The sequence below is a fragment of the Oncorhynchus clarkii genome, chromosome 13 (genome assembly GCF_045791955.1).
Source record: "Oncorhynchus clarkii lewisi isolate Uvic-CL-2024 chromosome 13, UVic_Ocla_1.0, whole genome shotgun sequence".
Taxonomy (NCBI): Eukaryota; Metazoa; Chordata; class Actinopteri; order Salmoniformes; family Salmonidae; genus Oncorhynchus; species Oncorhynchus clarkii.
Window position 1 is genome coordinate 8,798,288 of NC_092159.1, and position 20,000 is coordinate 8,818,287.

At 45.1% G+C, this 20,000-nt stretch overlaps 2 protein-coding genes across 2 annotated transcripts in view; one reads left to right on the forward strand and one right to left on the reverse strand.

Moving 5' to 3' along the window:
• LOC139424344 (palmitoleoyl-protein carboxylesterase notum1a-like) overlaps nt 1-11,561 on the forward strand; it is an 18,900-nt gene extending 7,339 nt beyond the window's left edge. The window contains exons 4-11 of the mRNA XM_071176078.1: nt 623-683; nt 7,054-7,112; nt 8,284-8,386; nt 8,582-8,773; nt 8,971-9,068; nt 9,715-9,862; nt 10,055-10,102; nt 10,921-11,561. Coding sequence (XP_071032179.1) covers nt 623-683; nt 7,054-7,112; nt 8,284-8,386; nt 8,582-8,773; nt 8,971-9,068; nt 9,715-9,862; nt 10,055-10,102; nt 10,921-11,293 — 1,082 coding nt within the window. The 3' untranslated portion in view covers nt 11,294-11,561. The remainder of the gene's footprint in view (nt 1-622; nt 684-7,053; nt 7,113-8,283; nt 8,387-8,581; nt 8,774-8,970; nt 9,069-9,714; nt 9,863-10,054; nt 10,103-10,920) is intronic.
• Nucleotides 11,562-13,807: 2,246 nt separating this feature from the next.
• Nucleotides 13,808-20,000, reverse strand: part of LOC139424342 (transmembrane channel-like protein 6) — a 27,626-nt gene continuing 21,433 nt past the window's right edge. The window contains 7 exon segments of the mRNA XM_071176077.1: nt 13,808-15,142; nt 15,268-15,357; nt 16,493-16,571; nt 16,950-17,126; nt 17,361-17,494; nt 17,803-17,878; nt 19,640-19,735. Coding sequence (XP_071032178.1) covers nt 15,128-15,142; nt 15,268-15,357; nt 16,493-16,571; nt 16,950-17,126; nt 17,361-17,494; nt 17,803-17,878; nt 19,640-19,735 — 667 coding nt within the window. The 3' untranslated portion in view covers nt 13,808-15,127.

The window sequence follows — 20,000 nt, forward strand, 5'->3', positions numbered from 1 at the left end:
GTAGAACTCAGTCAGTCTGTCTGTTTTAGTTATCAAAATTAATCTCACACTCACAAGTACCTCTTTCTTCTCTCCTTTCTTCTCTCCTCTCTCTGTCTCTCTCTCTCTCTCTCTCTCTCTTCATTTCCATGGGTCTTTATCCCTCTCTCTTCATTTCCATGGGTCTTTATCCCTCTCTCTTCATTTCCATGGGTCTTTATCCCTCTCTCTTCATTTCCATGTGTCTTTATCCCCCTCTCCATTTCCATGGGTCTTTATCTCACTCTCTTCATTTCCATGGGTCTTTATCCCCTCTCTTCATTTCCATGGGTCTTTATCTCTCTCTCTTCATTTCCATGGGTCTTTATCCCCCTCGCTCTCTTCATTTCCATGGGTCTTTATCCCCCTCTCTCTCTTCATTTCCATGGGTCTTTATCTCCCTCTCTTCATTTCCATGGGTCTTTATCTCTCTCTCTTCATTTCCATGGGTCTTTATCTCCCTCTCTTCATTTCCATGGGTCTTTATCTCCCTCTCTTCATTTCCATGGGTCTTTATCTCCCTCTCTTCATTTCCATGGGCCTTTATCCCCCTCTCTTCATTTCCATGGGTCTTTATCCCCTCTCTGTGGTTCTCTGTCTCCAGGTACAGGTATTCTGTCTCCTCAGCCAGAGGAGAACCCCTATTGGTGGAATGCCAACATGGTGTAAGAACTCCATCCTCTTTTCTCTTCGTTATTTGACTCCTTCTTTTCAGTCTTCTCTCTCCTCTATCGCTCTTCTCTCCTATCGCTCTTCTCTCCTATCGCTCTTCTCTCCTATCGCTCTCTCTCCTATCGCTCTTCTCTCCTATCGCTCTCTCTCCTATCGCCCTCTCTCCTATCGCTCTTCTCTCCTATCGCTCTTCTCTCCTATCGCTCTGTCTCCTATCGCTCTTCTCTCCTATCGCACTTCTCTCCTATCGCACTTCTCTCCTATCGCTCTCTCTCTCCTATCGCTCTCTCTCCTATCGCTCTCTCTCTCCTATCGCTCTTCTCTCCTATCGCTCTCTCTCCTATCGCTCTCTCTCTCCTATCGCTCTCTCTCTCCTATCGCTCTTCTCTCCTATCGCCCTTCTCTCCTATCGCTCTCATATCGCTGTCTCTCTCCTATCGCTCTCTCTCTCCTATCGCTCTCTCTCCTATCGCCCTTCTCTCCTATCGCTCTTCTCTCCTATCGCTCTCTCTCCTATCGCTCTTCTCTCCTATCGCCCTTCCCTCCTATCGCTCTCCTATCGCTGTCTCTCTCCTATCGCTCTCCTCTCCTATCGCCCTTCTCTCCTATCGCCCTTCTCTCCTATCGCCTATCTCTCCTATCGCCCTTCTCTCCTATCGCCCTTCTCTCCTATCGCCCTTCTCTCCTATCGCTCTTCCCTCCTATCGCTCTTCCCTTCTATCGCTATTCCCTCCTATCGCTCTTCTCTCCTATCGCTCTTCCCTCCTATCGCTCTTCCCTCCTATCGCTCTCCTATCGCTCTCTCTCCTATCTCTCTTCTCTCCTATCGCTCTCTCTCCTGTCACTCTTCTCTCCTATCGCTCTCTCTCCTATCGCTCTCTCCTATCGCTCTCTCTCTCCTATCGCTCGCTGTCTCCTATCGCTCTCTCTCCTATCGCTCTTCCCTCCTATCGCTCTTCCCTCCTATCGCTCTTCTCTCCTATCGCTCTTCTCTCCTATCGCTCTTCTCTCCTATCGCTCTTCTCTCCTATCGCTCTCTCTCCTATCGCTCTCTCTCCTATCGCTCTCTCTCCTATCGCTCTCTCTCCTATCGCTCTGTCTCCTATCGCTCTGTCTCCTATCGCTCTCTCTCTCCATCGCTCTCTCTCTCCTATCGCTCTTCCCTCCTATCGCTCTTCCCTCCTATCGCTCTGTCTCCTATCGCTCTGTCTCCTATCGCTCTGTCTCTCCTATCGCTCTCTCTCTCCTATCGCTCTTCCCTCCTATCGCTCTCTCTCTCCTATCGCTCTTCCCTCCTATCGCTCTTCCCTCCTATCGCTCTTCCCTCCTATCGCTCTTCCCTCCTATCGCTCTTCTCTCCTATCGCCCTTCTCTCCTATCGCCCTTCTCTCCTATCGCTCTTCTCTCCTATCGCTCTTCTCTCCTATCGCTCTTCTCTCCTATCGCTCTCTCTCCTATCGCTCTGTCTCCTATCGCTCTCTCTCTCCTATCGCTCTTCCCTCCTATCGCTCTGTCTCCTATCGCTCTGTCTCCTATCGCTCTGTCTCCTATCGCTCTTCCCTCCTATCGCTCTTCCCTCCTATCGCTCTTCCCTCCTATCGCTCTTCTCTCCTATCGCTCTTCTCTCCTATCGCTCTCTCTCCTATCGCTCTCTCTCTCCTATCGCTCTTCCCTCCTATCGCTCTGTCTCCTATCGCTCTGTCTCCTATCGCTCTGTCTCCTATCGCTCTCTCTCTCCTATCGCTCTCTCTCCTATCGCTCTTCCCTCCTATCGCTCTGTCTCCTATCGCTCTCTCTCTTCTATCGCTCTGTCTCCTATCGCTCTTCCCTCCTATCGCTCTTCCCTCCAATCGCTCTTCTCTCCTATCGCTCTTCTCTCCTATCGCTCTTCTCTCATATCACTCTCTCTCCTATCACTCTCTCTCTCCTATCGCTCTCTCTCCTATCGCTCTCTCTCCTATCGCTCTGTCTCCTATCGCTCTGTCTCCTATCGCTCTGTCTCCTATCGCTCTGTCTCCTATCGCTCTCTCTCTCCTATCGCTCTGTCTCCTATCACTCTCTCTCTCCTATCGCTCTCTCTCCTATCGCTCTCTCTCCTATCGCTCTCTCCTATCGCTCTCTCTCCTATCGCTCTTCCCTCCTATCGCTCTTCTCTCCTATCGCTCTCTCTCCTATCGCTCTTCCCTCCTATCGCTCTTCTCTCCTATCGCCCTTCTCTCCTATCGCTCTTCTCTCCTATCGCTCTGTCTCCTATCGCTCTGTCTCCTATCGCTCTGTTTCCTATCGCTCTGTCTCCTATCGCTCTTCCCTCCTATCGCTCTTCCCTCCTATCGCTCTTCCCTCCTATCGCTCTTCCCTCCTATCGCTCTTCTCTCCTATCGCTCTTCTCTCCTATCGCTCTCTCTCCTATCGCTCTCTCTCCTATCGCTCTTCCCTCCTATCGCTCTGTCTCCTATCGCTCTCTCTCCTATCGCTCTCTCTCTCCTATCGCTCTGTCTCCTATCGCTCTGTCTCCTATCGCTCTCTCTCTCCTATCGCTCTTCCCTCCTATCGCTCTTCCCTCCTATCGCTCTGTCTCCTATCGCTCTCTCTCCTATCGCTCTTCCCTCCTATCGCTCTTCCCTCCTATCGCTCTCTCTCCTATCGCTCTTCTCTCCTATCGCTCTTCTCTCCTATCGCTCTCTCTCCTATCGCTCTTCTCTCCTATCGCTCTTCCCTCCTATCGCTCTTCTCTCCTATCGCTCTTCTCTCCTATCGCTCTTCTCTCCTATCGCTCTTCTCTCCTGTCGCTCTCTCTCCTGTCGCTCTCTCTCCTATCGCTCTTCTCTCCTATCGCTCTTCTCTCCTATCGCTCTCTCTCCTGTCGCTCTTCTCTCCTATCGCTCTCTCTCCTATCGCTCTCTCTCCTATCGCTCTCTCTCCTATCGCTCTTCTCTCCTATCGCTCTTCTCTCCTATCGCTCTTCTCTCCTATCGCTCTTCCCTCCTATCGCTCTTCTCTCCTATCGCTCTTCTCTCCTATCGCTCTTCTCTCCTGTCGCTCTCTCTCTCCTGTCGCTCTTCTCTCCTGTCGCTTTCTCTCCTATCGCCCTTCTCTCCTATCGCCCTTCTCTCCTATCGCCCTTCTCTCCTATCGCTCTTCTCTCCTATCGCTCTTCTCTCCTATCGCTCTTCTCTCCTATCGCTCTTCTCTCCTATTGCTCTTCTCTCCCTTCTTGCATATGTGTGTTTGTTTATGGTGTTTGTGTATGAAACGGTTGGTGTTTTCTCTTGTCAGTGTGAGTCAGTAAAGTTGTGCTGCAGCTCTTTACCAAACAACCTCTTCCTCCCTCTGACTGGAACACTCTGAGTCTCTGTGTGTTATGGTTTTCTAACTCTGTCTGTCTGTCTGTCTGTCTCCCCCTGAGGACTCTGTCTGTCTGTCTGTCTGTCTGTCTGTCTGTCTGTCTGTCTGTCTGTCTGTCTGTCTCCCTCTGACTGGAACACTCTGTCTGTCTGTCTGTCTCCCCCTGAGGACTGTCTGTCTGTCTGTCTGTCTGTCTGTCTGTCGATAATTAGATAATTCAATCATTCAATTGTAATTACTTTGCCACCATGGCCTATTTATTGCCTTTCCTCCCTTATCTCACCTCATTTGCACTCACTGTATATAGACTTTTTCTATTGTATTATTGACTGTATGTTTGTTTATTCCATGTGTAACTCTGTTGTTGTTTGTGTCGCACTGCTTTGCTTTATCTTTGCCAGGTCGCAGATGTAAATGAGAACTTGTTCTCAACTAGCCTACCTGGTTAAATAAAGGTGTTCTCAACTGGCCACCTGGTTAAATAAAGGTGTTCTCAACTGGCCACCTGGTTAAATAAAGGTGTTCTCAACTGGCCACCTGGTTAAATAAAGGTGTTCTCAACTAGCCTACCTGGTTAAATAAAGGTGTTCTCCACTAGTCCACCTGGTTAAATAAAGGTGTTCTCCACTAGTCCACCTGGTTAAATAAAGGTGTTCTCAACTGGCCACCTGGTTAAATAAAGGTGTTCTCAACTAGCCACCTGGTTAAATAAAGGTGTTCTCAACTGGCCGCCTGGTTAAATAAAGGTGTTCTCAACTAGCCTACCTGGTTAAATAAAGGTGTTCTCAACTGGCCACCTGGTTAAATAAAGGTGTTCTCAACTGGCCACCTGGTTAAATAAAGGTGTTCTCATCTAGCCACCTGGTTAAATAAAGGTGTTCTCAACTGGCCACCTGGTTAAATAAAGGTGTTCTCAACTGGCCACCTGGTTAAATAAAGGTGTTCTCAACTGGCCACCTGGTTAAATAAAGGTGTTCTCAACTAGCCTACCTGGTTAAATAAAGGTGTTCTCCACTAGTCCACCTGGTTAAATAAAGGTGTTCTCCACTAGTCCACCTGGTTAAATAAAGGTGTTCTCAACTGGCCACCTGGTTAAATAAAGGTGTTCTCAACTAGCCACCTGGTTAAATAAAGGTGTTCTCAACTGGCCGCCTGGTTAAATAAAGGTGTTCTCAACTAGCCTACCTGGTTAAATAAAGGTGTTCTCAACTGGCCACCTGGTTAAATAAAGGTGTTCTCAACTGGCCACCTGGTTAAATAAAGGTGTTCTCAACTGGTCACCTGGTTAAATAAAGGTGTTCTCAACTGGCCACCTGGTTAAATAAAGGTGAAATATATATTTTTTAAAGATAATAAACAATAAAAATGAGTTCCAAACGAATAAAGACATTTAAAATGTCATATTATATTTATATACAGTGTTGTAACGATGTGCAAATAGTTAAAGTACAAAAGGGAAAATAAATAAGCATAAATATGGGTTGTTTTTACAATGGTGTTTGTTCTTCCCTGGTTGCCCTTTTCTCGTGGCAACAGGTCACACATCTTGCTGCTGTGACGGCACACTGTGGAAATTCACCCAGTAGATATGAGAGTTTATCAAAATAGTTTAAAAAATTATTTGTGGGTCTGTGTAATCTGAGGGAAATATGTCTCTCTAATATGGTCATACATTGGACAGGAGGTTAGGAAGTGCAGCTCAGTTTCCACCTCATTTTGTGGGCAGTGAGCACATAGCCTGTCTTCTCTTGAGAGCCATGTCTGCCTACTGCGGCCTTTCTCAATAGCAATGCTATGCTCACTGAGTCTGTACATAGTCAAAGCTTTTCTTAAGTTTGGGTCAGGTATTCTGCCACTGTGTACTCTCTGTTTAGGGCCAAATAGCATTCTAGTTTGCTCTGTTTTTAAACAAAATTCTTTCCAACATGTCAAGTAATTATCTTTTTGTTTTCTCATGATTTGGTTGGGTCTAATTGTGCTGCTGTCCTGGGGCTCTGTGGGGTGTGTTTGTGAACAGAGCCCCAGGACCAGCTTGCTTAGGGGACTCTTCTCCAGGTTCATCTCTCTGTAGGTGATGGCTTTGTTATGGAAGGTTTGGGAATCGCTTCCTTTTAGGTGGTTGTAGAATTTAACAGCTCTTTTCTGGATTTTGATAATTAGCGGGTATCGGCCTAATTCTGCTCTGCATGCATTATTTGGTGTTTTACGTTGTGCATGGAGGATATGTTTGCAGAATTCTGAATGCAGAGTCTCCATTTGATGTTTGTCTCATTTTGTGAAGTCTTGGTTGGTGAGCGGACCCCAGACCTCACAACCATAAAGGGCAATGGGCTCTATGACTGATTCAAGTATTTTTAGCCAAATCCTAATTGGTATGTTGACATTTATGTTCCTTTTGATGGCATAGAAGGCCCTTCTTACCTTGTCTCTCAGATTGTTCACAGCTTTGTGGACAGCTTTGTGGAAGTTACCTGTGGCGCTGAAGTGTTTTTGTGTGCTCTAGGACAACGGTGTCTAGATGGAATTTGTATTTTTGTTCCTGGACCTTTTTTGGAACACCATTATTTTTGTCTTACTGAGATTTACTGTCAGGGCCCAGGTCTGACAGAATCTGTGCAGAATATCTAGGTGCTGCGTTAGGCCCTCCTTGGTTGGGGACAGAAGCAGCAGATCATCAGCAAACAGTAGATATTTGACTTCAGATTCTAATAGGGTGAGGCCGGGTGCTGCTGACCTTTCTAGTGCCCGCGCCAATTCGTTGATATATATGTTGAAGAGGGTGGGGCTTAAGCTGCATCCCTGTCTCACCCCACGGCCCTGTGGGAAGAAATGTGTGTTTTCTTTTGCCAATTTTAACCCCAGACTTGTTGTTTGTGTACATGGATTTTATAATGTCGTATGTTTTTCCCCCCAACATCACTTTCCACCCATTTGTATAGCAGACCCTCATGCCAAATTGAGTCAAAAGCGTTTTGGAAATCAACAAAGCATGAAGATCTCTCTCTCCTCTCTCTCTAGGTTCATCCCATACTGCTCTAGTGATGCCTGGAGTGGAGCCTCAGCCAAGACTGACCAAAGTAGGAAACATCGGTTCAGTAGATAGTGCACTCTATAGGGAATAGGATGCCTCTTTGGAAAAACACTGTGCATTTTATTTCAAATAATTCAAGACATTTAAGTGATAATTCCTGATAATGCCTGTCAGTTCGGTTGCCAGAGACGAGACCCATTCGTTCGTTCTATCAGTTTGGTTGCCAGAGACGAGACCCAGGGTTCTAAATGTTCTATTGCCATACTGGCTGGTAACGTTCTGATCCAGCTTGCTAGCTGGCCAACTACATTTATTTGGATACTTCCACAACAATGAGCTAATGAGGCGCGATTTCACCTGGCATAGAAAATGTGCTCTCTCGCCAGGACACTGTTGTTCAGAGGAGCTAGCCAAAAACACAGCTGACACAATCACTTCAAACTGGAACTGGAAAGACTGCAAGCTAGCTGCACTTTGTTTCAACTGATTTCTTTGTTATAAACAGTGGGGAGAACAAGTATTTAATACCCTGCCGATTTTGCAGGTTTTCCTGCAAAAATACAGAAAATCACATTGTATGATTTTTAAGTAATGCAAATTAATTACTTAAAAATCATACAATGTGATTTTCTGGATTTTTGTTTTAGATTCCGTCTCTCACAGTTGAAGTGTACCTATGATACAAAATTACAGACCTCTACATGCTTTGTACGTAGGAAAACCTGCAAAATCGGCAGTGTATCAAATTCTTGTTCTCCCCAATGTATACACCAAAAAAGATGCTGATTCATTATTTCGACTGGCTGAGAAAAACTTCCTGTCTGTCTCATCCTGAATCGTTGGGACAGCTGGAGATCGAATTTCAATATTTAAACAATGTTGCAAATGTCAGAGAGACAGACAGCAAGGTTTATACACATCTCTGTTGTTGAAAACTAAATGTTAGTCTAAAAGAAATGTGAGATAATCTCTAGATGCTTTTTATAGTGGAGATGAAGTATATAAATTGCCTGGCTGGGCTGATGAGACCGTGGATTGCACAGTCAGATGGAACAGAGTAAATAGACATTTCAACATCATAGATTTAGCTGGTGGAATAGACACAGGCTGGAATGCGGTTTTAACCAATCAGCATTCAGGATTAGACCCACCGGTTGTATAACAAGCTATCAATCAATGTGTCTACTGCGCCTGTCTTCATGTTTGTCTCTGTGCAGGTGACTATGCGTTCATGGGCTCAGTGATCATTAAGGAGGTGGTTAATGAGCTGCTTACTAAAGGACTGGACAGCGCTAAGGTCCTGCTACTGGCTGGGAGCAGGTCAGGACACTGTGTGTGTCTGATAAAATCACCACAGTCTCAAACCTTTTAACTTTACTTACTTGTTTGGACATCCGTCTGTTTCTCCCTCAATCTGGACCTCTCCAACTCTCCTTATTTCCCCCTCTCTGGGTTACTGAATGCTTTTTACACTCTCTCCCTTTCCTTTCTCTCCCCCCTCCCTCTCCCCTGCAGTGCGGGGGGTACAGGTGTACTACTGAACGTGGACCGTGTGGCGGAGCACCTGGAGTCCCGGGGACACGGGGAGATTCAGGTCCGGGGTCTGGCTGACTCTGGCTGGTTCCTGGATAACAAGCAGTACAGATCTACAGACTGTCACAGCACCATCAGCTGTGACCCTACTGAGGCTATCAGGAGAGGAATCAGGTGAGAGAGAGAAGAGGGAGGGCAGAGAGGAGGGAGGGAGGGGAGAGAGGAGGGAAGGAGGGAGGGGAGAGAGGAGGGAGGGAGGGAGAGAGGGTGGAAGGAGGGTGGAAGGGGGAGAGATGGAGGGAGGTAGAGGGAGAGACAACGAGTGACCATACGAGTGACAACGGTGACTATACTTCCTGTTTCCTGTCTAGGTACTGGGGTAGTGTGGTGCCAGAGAGCTGCAGACAGACTCACATAGGAGAGGAGTGGAACTGCTTCTTCGGATATAAAGTCTACCCCACGCTCAAGAGTAAGAGTGTTTCTAGTACTCTCTCTCTCTCTTCTCTTTCTCTCTCTCTCTCTTTCTTCCTCTCTCTCTTCCCCCTCTCTCTCTGTGTGTGTCTCTCTTCTCTTTCGCTCTCTCTCTCTTCCCCCTCTCTCTCTGTGTGTGTGTCTCTCTCTCTCTCTCTCTCTCTCTAGCACTGTCTCTTCCCTCTCTCTCTCTCTCTTCTTCTGTGTGTCTCTCCCTCTCTCACTCACACTCTCTCTCTCTCTCTAGCACTCTTTCTCTCTCTCTCTAGCACTCTCTCTCTCTCTCTCTAGCACTCTCTCTTTCTCTTCAGGTGCAGTGTTATTTGATGAGGCCCAGTTAACAGTAGACGCCACCCCCCCCCCCCCCCCCCTCTTTCTCTCTCTAGGTCCAGTGTTTGTGGTGCAGTGGTTATTTGACGAGGCCCAGTTAACAGTAGACCCCCCCCCCTCCTCTCTCTCTCTAGGTCCAGTGTTTGTGGTGCAGTGGTTATTTGATGAGGCCCAGTTAACAGTAGATGCCGCCCCCCCCCCCCCCCCCCCCCTCTCTAGGTCCAGTGTTTGTGGTGCAGTGGTTATTTGATGAGGCCCAGTTAACAGTAGATGCCCCCCCCCCCCCCCCCCCCTCTCTCTCTCTCTCTCTCTAGGTCCAGTGTTTGTGGTCCAGTGGTTATTTGATGAGGCCCAGTTAACAGTAGATAACATCCACCTGACTGGTCATCCGGTCCACGAGGGACAATGGAGATACATACAGAATCTGGGCAATAAGCTGAGGAACACACTCAAAGACGTCCCGTAAGACACACACACACACACACATTGGATAGTACACACAGAGACACACACACACACACACAATAATGTACAAACACACACACATACCATAACTTCCTGTTTTATTCGCTAAAGAATGTTAATGTTTTATGTTATGTGGAATGTTAACTCTCCTCTGATCATGTTGATTGATCTGTCTGTTCTGACTGCCAGGGCCCTGTTTGCTCCAGCCTGCCTATCCCATGAGGTCATCACCAGGAAGTGAGTGAACAGTCACTGATCATCATTTCTCCTCAGATTAGACATATCATAACTGGGTCTCAGATTAGACATATCATAACTGGGTTTTAGATTAGACATATCATAACTGGGTCTTAGATTAGACATATCATAACTGGGTCTCAGATTAGACATATCATAACTGGGTCTTAGATTAGACATATCATAACTGGGTCTTAGATTAGACATATCATAACTGGGTTTTAGATTAGACATACCATAATTTACTCTTAGATTAGACATATCATAACTGGGTCTCAGATTAGACATATCATAACTGGGTCTTAGATTAGACATACCATAACTTCCTCTTAGATTAGACATATCATAACTGGGTCTCAGATTAGACATATCATAACTGGGTCTTAGATTAGACATATCATAACTGGGTCTTAGATTAGACATACCATAACTTCCTCTTAGATTAGACATATCATAACTGGGTCTCAGATTAGACATATCATAACTGGGTCTCAGATTAGACATATCATAACTGGGTCTTAGCTTAGACATATCATAACTGGGTCTTAGATTAGACATATCATAACTGGGTCTCAGATTAGACATATCATAACTGGGTCTCAGATTAGACATATCATAACTGGGTTTTAGATTAGACATATCATAACTGGGTCTTAGATTAGACATATCATAACTGGGTTTTAGATTAGACATATCATAACTGGGTTTTAGATTAGACATATCATAACCTTAATTTGGAGCTTTGCAAAAAAATGAGTGACTTGACCGAGTACCTCTCCCATTTCTAACCTCCTTTCCGCTCCTCCCCGTTACCATAGTTACTGGATGGACATCCAAGTCAAAGGAACCTCCCTCCCCAGAGCCCTACACTGCTGGGACCGTGGTCTCCACGACAACAACCTCCACCAAAGATCCTCCAACAACGACACCCATAGCAACAATCCTAACCCCACCCCCAACAAGGTTCTGCCCCCAGCTTCGCCTCCGAGGCGCTGTCCTCTGCGTCTGATTGACAGCTGCCCCTGGCCTCACTGTAATCCCACCTGTCCCACTATACGGGATCAGATCACCGGACAGGAAATGAGCGTGATCCAGTTCCTGAAACACATGGGGTTTGATGTGGCCAAGATGGCCCAGCAACAGGGCATGGACGCAGGGAAACTGCTGGGGATGCTGAATAACGGGAACTGAGCAGGGAGAGACTCACACAGGTAGCTGAAATGAAACGCTCACACACACACTCTGACACAGCAGGGCCATAGAACGCTTTGGTGGAGATGAACGGAACTCAATGCAACAGAATAGAAACAGAACTGAACTATAAGCAACAGGACTGAACTCTAAGCAACAGGACTGAACTCTAAGCAACAGGACTGAACTCTAAGCAACAGGACTGAACTATAAGCAACAGGACTGAACTCTAAGCAACAGGACTGAACTCTAAGCAACAGGACTGAACTCTAAGCAACAGGACTGAACTCTAAGCAACAGGACTGAACTATAAGCAACAGGACTGAACTCTAAGCAACAGGACTGAACTCTAAGCAACAGAACTGAACTCTAAGCAACAGGACTGAACTCTAAGCAACAGGACTGAACTCTAAGCAACAGAACTGAACTCTAAGCAACAGGACTGAACTCTAAGCAACAGGACTGAACTCTAAGCAACAGGACTGAACTCTAAGCAACAGGACTGAACTCTAAGCAACAGGACTGAACTCTAAGCAACAGGACTGAACTCTAAGCAACAGAACTGAACTCTAAGCAACAGGACTGAACTCTAAGCAACAGAACTGAACTCTAAGCAACAGGACTGAACTCTAAGCAACAGGACTGAACTCTAAGCAACAGAACTGAACTCTAAGCAACAGAACTGAGCAGAAAAAGTTACTGTGCTAAACTGAACTGGACTCAATGGATCTGAAATCAGAACTTTGGTGCAACTCAAAACACCTCAACTCTGAACGCAGCTTGAATAGTGTCTGCAATGGGACAGAACTCGACTTAACTCAACTGAATAATAAATCATTTTTAGTACAACAACGGAACAGCTAAGTTTAAGTTCAAACAACTGAACAATGCTTTACTCAACAACGCTGAACTCAACTCAGCCAAACCTGAACAGAACTAAACTATACTGAAATAGTGTTTTGGGCGCGAAAAGACATACACAAATGGAACGTCATCCGTTTTAAGGATTCTATCCCAAATGGCATCAGATTCCCCCTTAGGGCTCTGGTCAAAACTAGCGCACTATATTGTGAATAGAGTGCCATTTGGGACGCAATCTGTTAGTTTTAAAGTAAATAAGACAACGGACTTGTGGATTTAGAAAATATATATATGCATAATAGGTGTAGAAGTTGTGTATGTATATGAAGTGGAATCCTCCGACTGTAATGACTTGATAGACTTCAATGATCATTTTGATCAATGCTACAGAAGATACAGAATCAAGCTTCTGATATGGAAGGCAATGGAATACAGCGAGCCCCTCATAGGCTGCGTTTACACAGGCAGCCTAATTCTGATCTATTTCCACTAATTGGTCTTCTAACCAATCAGATCAGGGTCTTTTACCAATAATTGGGCAAAAGACCCGAATTGGGCTGCCTGTGTAAACACAGCCATAGTAACAAGGGTTCACTAGAACTGATTGATTGATCAGAATTGTCTCAAACGACCACATAGCCTACTGCCACATATGAACTCAGCAGCAGAGAGGGATGGAGACTGCCACACCTAAACATAGGATACTAGCAGAGTGAGAGATGTCTGGATGGATGATACAGTATGTGGGGAATGGGAGAGATGTCTGGATGGATGATACAGTATGTGGGGAATGGGAGAGATGTCTGGATGGATGATACAGTATGTGGGGAATGGGAGAGATGTCTGGATGGATGGCTGATACAGTATGTGGGGAATGGGAGAGATTTATGATATGGCGCTCTCTACTGGAGGTTTTGAGAATTAAACGTTTGTATTTTGCTGCTTCCAACTCTCCCTGGGTGAATAATACTGAATGGTGCTTTTAGCCACATATGCTTTTATACAAGAATAATAATGGGTTATACTTTAGTATCTCTAAAAGGTTATGTGATTAACTGGATAATAATGGGTTATACTTTAGTATCTCTAAAAGGTTATGTGATTAACTGTTTGAACTCAATGAAGGGTTGCACATTTTCGGTAACTTTCACAAAATGTTCCTGAAATCCCAGTTGGAAGTTCCCTGGAATCAGGAGGGAATAAACAGAGAATCTGGGAATCATCCAACCAGGATTTCTGGGAAACCTGGGAATTTTGCAACCCTAAAACTCAAGCTACTTTGGAGTTGATATTTATTGGATTAGATGTATCATGTATGAGTGCTATTCTACTTCATATTTATTAGGTGGATCATGTATGAGTGCTATTCTACTTCATATTTATTAGGTGTATCATGTATGAGTGCTATTCTACTTCATATTTATTAGGTGGATCATGTATGAGTGGTATTACGACAGGAAAGTGATTCTTTGGAAATTGTCGATATATTTAGGTCTTTGTATGGTGCTGATTGCATGTCTGTAGTACATTATAATTGTGTTGAATAATAGAAAGAGGTATGTTTCAATGATTTATATTAGATTTCTCCACTGAAAAGCACAAGTGCAGCATAACCACTAGGTAAAACATCAGATAAGCAAATACACACACAAATATGTTAAAAACATTTAATTACGTATAAAGTATACAAACAAAACAACTTAAAAACAATAAGAGACATTCAAATAACGTACTGTTCCAGTGGTTGATCTTCTAAGACCATTTCCTGTTTGAACGAACCAATCAGATCGCCCGATACTAAGAGGTGGATTCTTCCTACAGAGACAGTAAACAGAGGATGCATCCAAAAAGGTACCCTATTCTCTACATAGTGCACTACGTACGACCAGCGCCCTATAAAGTCGTGCACTATGTAGGGAAGAGTGCCATTTCAGAAGCAGTGTGGTGACCACCAATTAACATAAAAACATATCAAAATCATTTTATATCAGAAACGGAAAGAAATAACCTGTTCACAGTTGGTATGAAAGGGCTGTTGACAAAATACCAGTTTATACAATAAAAACATACAATAAACAATAAAAACTAAAGGAATCAAAAAAAAAATCATACTATTTACAATAAAAAAAAATACAAATGCTATATTTCACAGAATTCACCCTGCTTAACAACGCCACTGTTTTAACCCTTTGTTGGCAGCTTATTGGTATTTGATATGTTCCCTATTCAGAGCTGTGAGGGGAAAAACATTGTTTCTAAAAAAGCGCATTCCGTTCTGTGTCCCTACAAGCACACCGTATCCCAGTCTCGTTTCCTCACCTCTTCACCCCTCCATCCTCTCTCGTGACCAGGGCTTCCAATCCAAGTTTAAAAAAGGACAAAGATCCTTGGCTGAAAGTATTGAGCTTCGATGTGACAGTGGCATGTCCTTTCATTTACATGAAGAATAAACAGCATGTCCTTTCATTTACATGAAGAATAAACAGTAAGGTGTAGCCGATGGCCTGGCCATAGTAAGATCATAAAAACTCAGTGGTCTTTCCTATGTAGCCTAGTTACAGTAAGGTGGAGCCTATGGCTTGGCCATAGTAAGATCCTATAAAGACAGTGGTCTTTCCCTATGAGGTGTAGTCTGTTATTGGAAGAGGGAAAGCCTGCTTTGTCCCAATCCTATTCCCAATCCTTATAAGGACCAGCTTCCTGGGAAAGAGTGTGGATCCTATCAGATTCACGTTTTGGCGTCTGTGGGATTTGTTATTGTAAAGAAGTAAATTCCTTTATAGTCCCAGTCCCAACTCAGCTTCCTGGGAAAGAGGACATCCTATGAGAATAGTTTTCCAGTTGAAGAATTCCTTAACAACTCTTCCCAGAGGCAGCAGAGGAGAGCTACATCCAGGTTGGTCCATTCAGGACATTTTCTGAGATATTCCCTCCAATGAGAAGGGAGAGAATGCCCTTTCAGTAGTTGGAATGCTAACAGTTGGAATCCTGGGAAGAGGACAGGAGAAAATGGTCAGAAATGTGAGCCAGGAAAAATTGGGCACAAAGGAATGCATGCAGCCATGCACACACACTCTCCTCCTTCAGGCACAGACTCTCTCTCATACACACACCTGACTGGTGAGTCTGCGAGGGGAGAGGGGTCGTTTCTGCTGGTGGATGGCCTGGAGACGAGTGATCAGGAACTTCTTATCCTCCCCCTCCTAGAAACACAATGATACAGGTCACCAGGGAACAACAATGTAGCTGGCCATTAACACCTTATACACAGTGTTAGAACGCTCCATTATCACATTATACACAGTGTTAGAACACTCCATTATCACATTATACACAGTGTTAGAACACTCCATTATCACCTTATACACAGTGTTAGAACACTCCATTATCACATTATACACAGTGTTAGAACACTCCATTATCACCTTATACACAGTGTTAGAACACTCCATTATCACATTATACACAGTGTTAGAACACTCCATTATCACCTTATACACTCCATTATCACATTATACACAGTGTTATAACACTCCATGACAAGTTAAGTGGTTGTATACATTATACACAGTGTTGAACGTACATTTTCTACATTGACATTTTAGTCATTTAGCAGACACTCTGATCCAGAGAGACTTACAGTTAGTGCATTCATCTTATGATAGCTAGGTGAGTCAACCACATCAGTCATAGTAAGTACATTTTGTCTCAATAAAGTAGTTATCAGCAAAGTCAGTTTTCTACAGGTACATATTTACTACAGTGTTATTGTGACAGTACTGTAATAAAAGGAGGTGAACGTTTGCTATCTGGATAACACTGTTATGAAGGGTTAAGTCACACTGTTATGAAGGGTTAAGTCACACTTATGAAGGGTTAAGTCACACTTATGAAGGGTTAAGTCACACTTATGAAGGGTTAAGTCACACTTATGAAGGGTTAAGTCACACTGTTATAAAGGGTTAAGTCACACTGTTATGAAGGGTTAAGTCACACTGTTATGAAGGGTTAAGTCACACTGTTATAAAGGGTTAAGTCACACTGTTATAAAGGGTTAAGTCACACTGTTATGAAGGGTTAAGTCACACTTATGAAGGGTTAAGTTATGAAGGGTTAAGTCACACTTATGAAGGGTTAAGTCACACTGTTATAAAGGGTTAAGTCACACTGTTATGAAGGGTTAAGTCACACTGTTATGAAGGGTTAAGTCACACTGTTATGAAGGGTTAAGTCACACTGTTATAAAGGGTTAAGTCACACTGTTATGAAGGGTTAAGTCACACTGTTATGAAGGGTTAAGTCACATTAGTATTGTATAAGAGAGTTGAGAGACGTTACGTTTTCTATTTGCTCCTGCAGCAGACTGATAATCTTCCTCTGTCCATCCACCACCTGGGTGTTGAAGTAAATCACTATCCTGAGAGACACAGAGAGACAGTATGAAAACACACAACAACCTTCTACTTTACAGAGATACTGACAGAAATTATCAAAGCAACCTGAAGGAACTTAGTTTGTGTCAAATCCCTCAAGCTCTCATCCTGCTTACAGGAAGATACCAGGAACAGAGGTTATCCACCATGTAGCTGCTTACAGGAAGATACCAGGAACAGAGGTTCTCCACCATGTAGTCTGTCTGTCTGTCTGTCTGTCTGTCTGTCTGTGTCTTTACACCGGTCTATCATCCTAACAGAGGTTCTCTACCATGTAGCTGTGAGCTCAGCCAGCTAGCCAGCCAGCCAAACACTCTCTATGTGTGTCTTTACACCGGTCTGTGTGTGTGTGTGCAACTCACAGGAAGATCCCAGCAGCGAGGAACAGAAACAGAGGGTTCTCCACTATGTAGCTGTGAGCCCAGGCTAACCAAGCCAGGTTAGGGTTGTGTGTCTCCAACTCCTTCACCCACAGCTTCCCTGACTGGAACATAGTGGACAGGCTCCGGAACGGACCGCATGACTCAGACGGACGGATACTGGAGGGAGAGAGATTGATATACTACGTTATCTATGTGGATAATGTATATTGACTGGAACATAGTGGACAGATACTGGAGGGAGAGAGATTGATATACTATGTTATCTATGTGGATAATGTATATTGCAGGTATGTGTGTGATCAACATCTTCAGTGTGTGTGTTCAACATCTTCAGTGTGTGTTCAAGATCTTCAGTGTGTGTGTTACTGACATCTGTCCATCTCTCCTTACCTCCACATAGTGTAGCTGACACAAACAGCAGCCCCCAGGAAGGAAGGGCAGCAGAGGAGAGTGATGAAGATGGTGCTCATCTGACTGGCCCTGTAGGGCTTCCTAGGAGACTGGCAGTTCATCATCACACTAGTCTGGTGGGACACACACACACACACACACACACACACACAACTGTCAGGATACGGTCAGAGAACAGTTTGTGAGTCAAGACAAGGTTAAAGGTCAGTTGACATTCAGTTGTAGTTGGATAGTAATTTGTCTACATAGTCCAGTTACCAGTATGATCATGGTACAGTGATCAGAACAGAGGTGTACCTACCTGCTTCCTGTAGAAGAGAAGTTACCAGTATGATCATGGCAGTGATCAGAACAGAGGTGAACCTACCTGCTTCATGTGGAAGAGAAGTTACCAGTATGATCAGAACAGAGGTGAACCTACCTGCTTCATGTAGAAGAGAAGCAGTAGTTTGATGATCTGTACAGCAGGAAGCAGAGGAGTGAACAACACCCCCAACCTAAACAACACAGACATGATACAACATTACTACAACATCACTACAACCTCCACAACACAGACATGATACAACATCACTACAACCTCCACAACACAGACATGCTACAACATCACTACAACCTCCACAACACAGACATGATACAACATCACTACAACCTCACTACAACCTCCACAACACAGACATGATACAACATCACTACAACCTCCACAACACAGACATGATACAACATCACTACAACATCACTACAACCTCCACAACACAGACATGATACAACATCACTACAACCTCCACAACACAGACATGATACAACATCACTACAACCTCCACAACACAGACATGCTACAACATCACTACAACCTCACTACAACCTCCACAACACAGACATGCTACAACATCACTACAACCTCCACAACACAGACATGATACAACATCACTACAACCTCCACAACACAGACAAGATACAACATCACTACAACCTCACTACAACCTCCACAACACAGACATGATACAACATCACTACAACCTCCACAACACAGACATGATACAACATTACTACAACCTAAACAACACAGACATGATATAACATCACTACAACCTCCACAACACAGACATGATACAACATTACTACAACCTAAACAACACAGACATGATACAACATCAGCCCATACAAAGCACTTTGAAACAGTTTTATTGTTGTTGCATAAATGCAACCCGTCCTACACACATATATTGTCATAAGTATGTTACCAGGCCTAGGTTGAGGCTAGGTGCAGGGTTAAGGCTAGGTGCAGGGTTGAGGCTAGGTGCAGGGTTAAGGCTAGGTGCAGGGTTGAGGCTAGGTGCAGGGTTAAGGCTAGGTGCACGGTTAAGGCTAGGTGCAGGGTTAAGGCTAGGTGCAGGGTTAAGGCTAGGTGCAGGGTTAAGGCTAGGTGCAGGGTTAAGGCTAGGTGCAGGGTTAAGGCTAGGTGCAGGGTTAAGGCTAGGTGCAGGGTTGAGGCTAGGTGCAGGGTTAAGGCTAGGTGCAGGGTTGAGGCTAGGTGCAGGGTTAAGGCTAGGTGCAGGGTTAAGGCTAGGTGCAGGGTTAAGGCTAGGTGCAGGGTTAAGGCTAGGTGCAGGGTTGAGGCTAGGTGCAGGGTTAAGGCTAGGTGCAGGGTTAAGGCTAGGTGCAGGGTTCAGGCTAGGTGCAGGGTTAAGGCTAGGTGCAGGGTTGAGGCTAGGTGCAGGGTTGAGGCTAGGTGCAGGGTTGAGGCTAGGTGCAGGGTTAAGGCTAGGTGCAGGGTTAAGGCTAGGTGCAGGGTTGAGGCTAGGTGCAGGATTGAGGCTAGGTGCAGGGTTGAGGCTAGGTGCAGGGTTGAGGCTAGGTGCAGATTTGAGGCTAGGTGCAGGGTTGAGGCTAGGTGCAGGGTTGAGGCTAGGTGCAGGGTTGAGGCTAGGTGCAGGGTTGAGGCTAGGTGCAGGGTTGAGGCTAGGTGCAGGGTTGAGGCTAGGTGCAGATTTGAGGCTAGGTGTAGGGTTAAGGCTAGGTGCAGGGTTGAGGCTAGGTGCAGGGTTGAGGCTAGGTGCAGGGTTGAGGCTAGGTGCAGGGTTGAGGCTAGGTGCAGATTTGAGGCTAGGTGCAGGGTTGAGGCTAGGTGCAGGGTTGAGGCTAGGTGCAGGGTTGAGGCTAGGTGCAGGGTTAAGGCTAGGTGCAGGGTTGAGGCTAGGTGCAGGGTTAAGGTGTAGGGTTGAGGCTAGGTGCAGGACCAGGGTTAGAGTTTATACCAGGCCAGTGTCTGTCCGTAGATGAGTTCCAACACGTTCCTGGAGATGTCAAACACAGGCTTTCTTTTCCTCTTCAACACCCTCTGAGAAAACAACCTGGAGAGAGAGAGAGCGAGAGCGAGAGCGAGAGAGAGAGAGAGAGAGAGAGAGAGAGAGAGAGAGAGAGAGATAAGAAGATGAGGGATAAAGGATTGAGAATGGGAAAGAAAGCAATAGAGATTGTATAGCACGTTGAACGAGTTGCAGAGTTTATGAGCAAGAATATGAGGGAAAGAGAGAAAGAGACAGACACAGAGAGGGACAGACACAGAGAGAGAGAGACAGACACAGAGAGAGACAGACACACACAGACAGACAGACA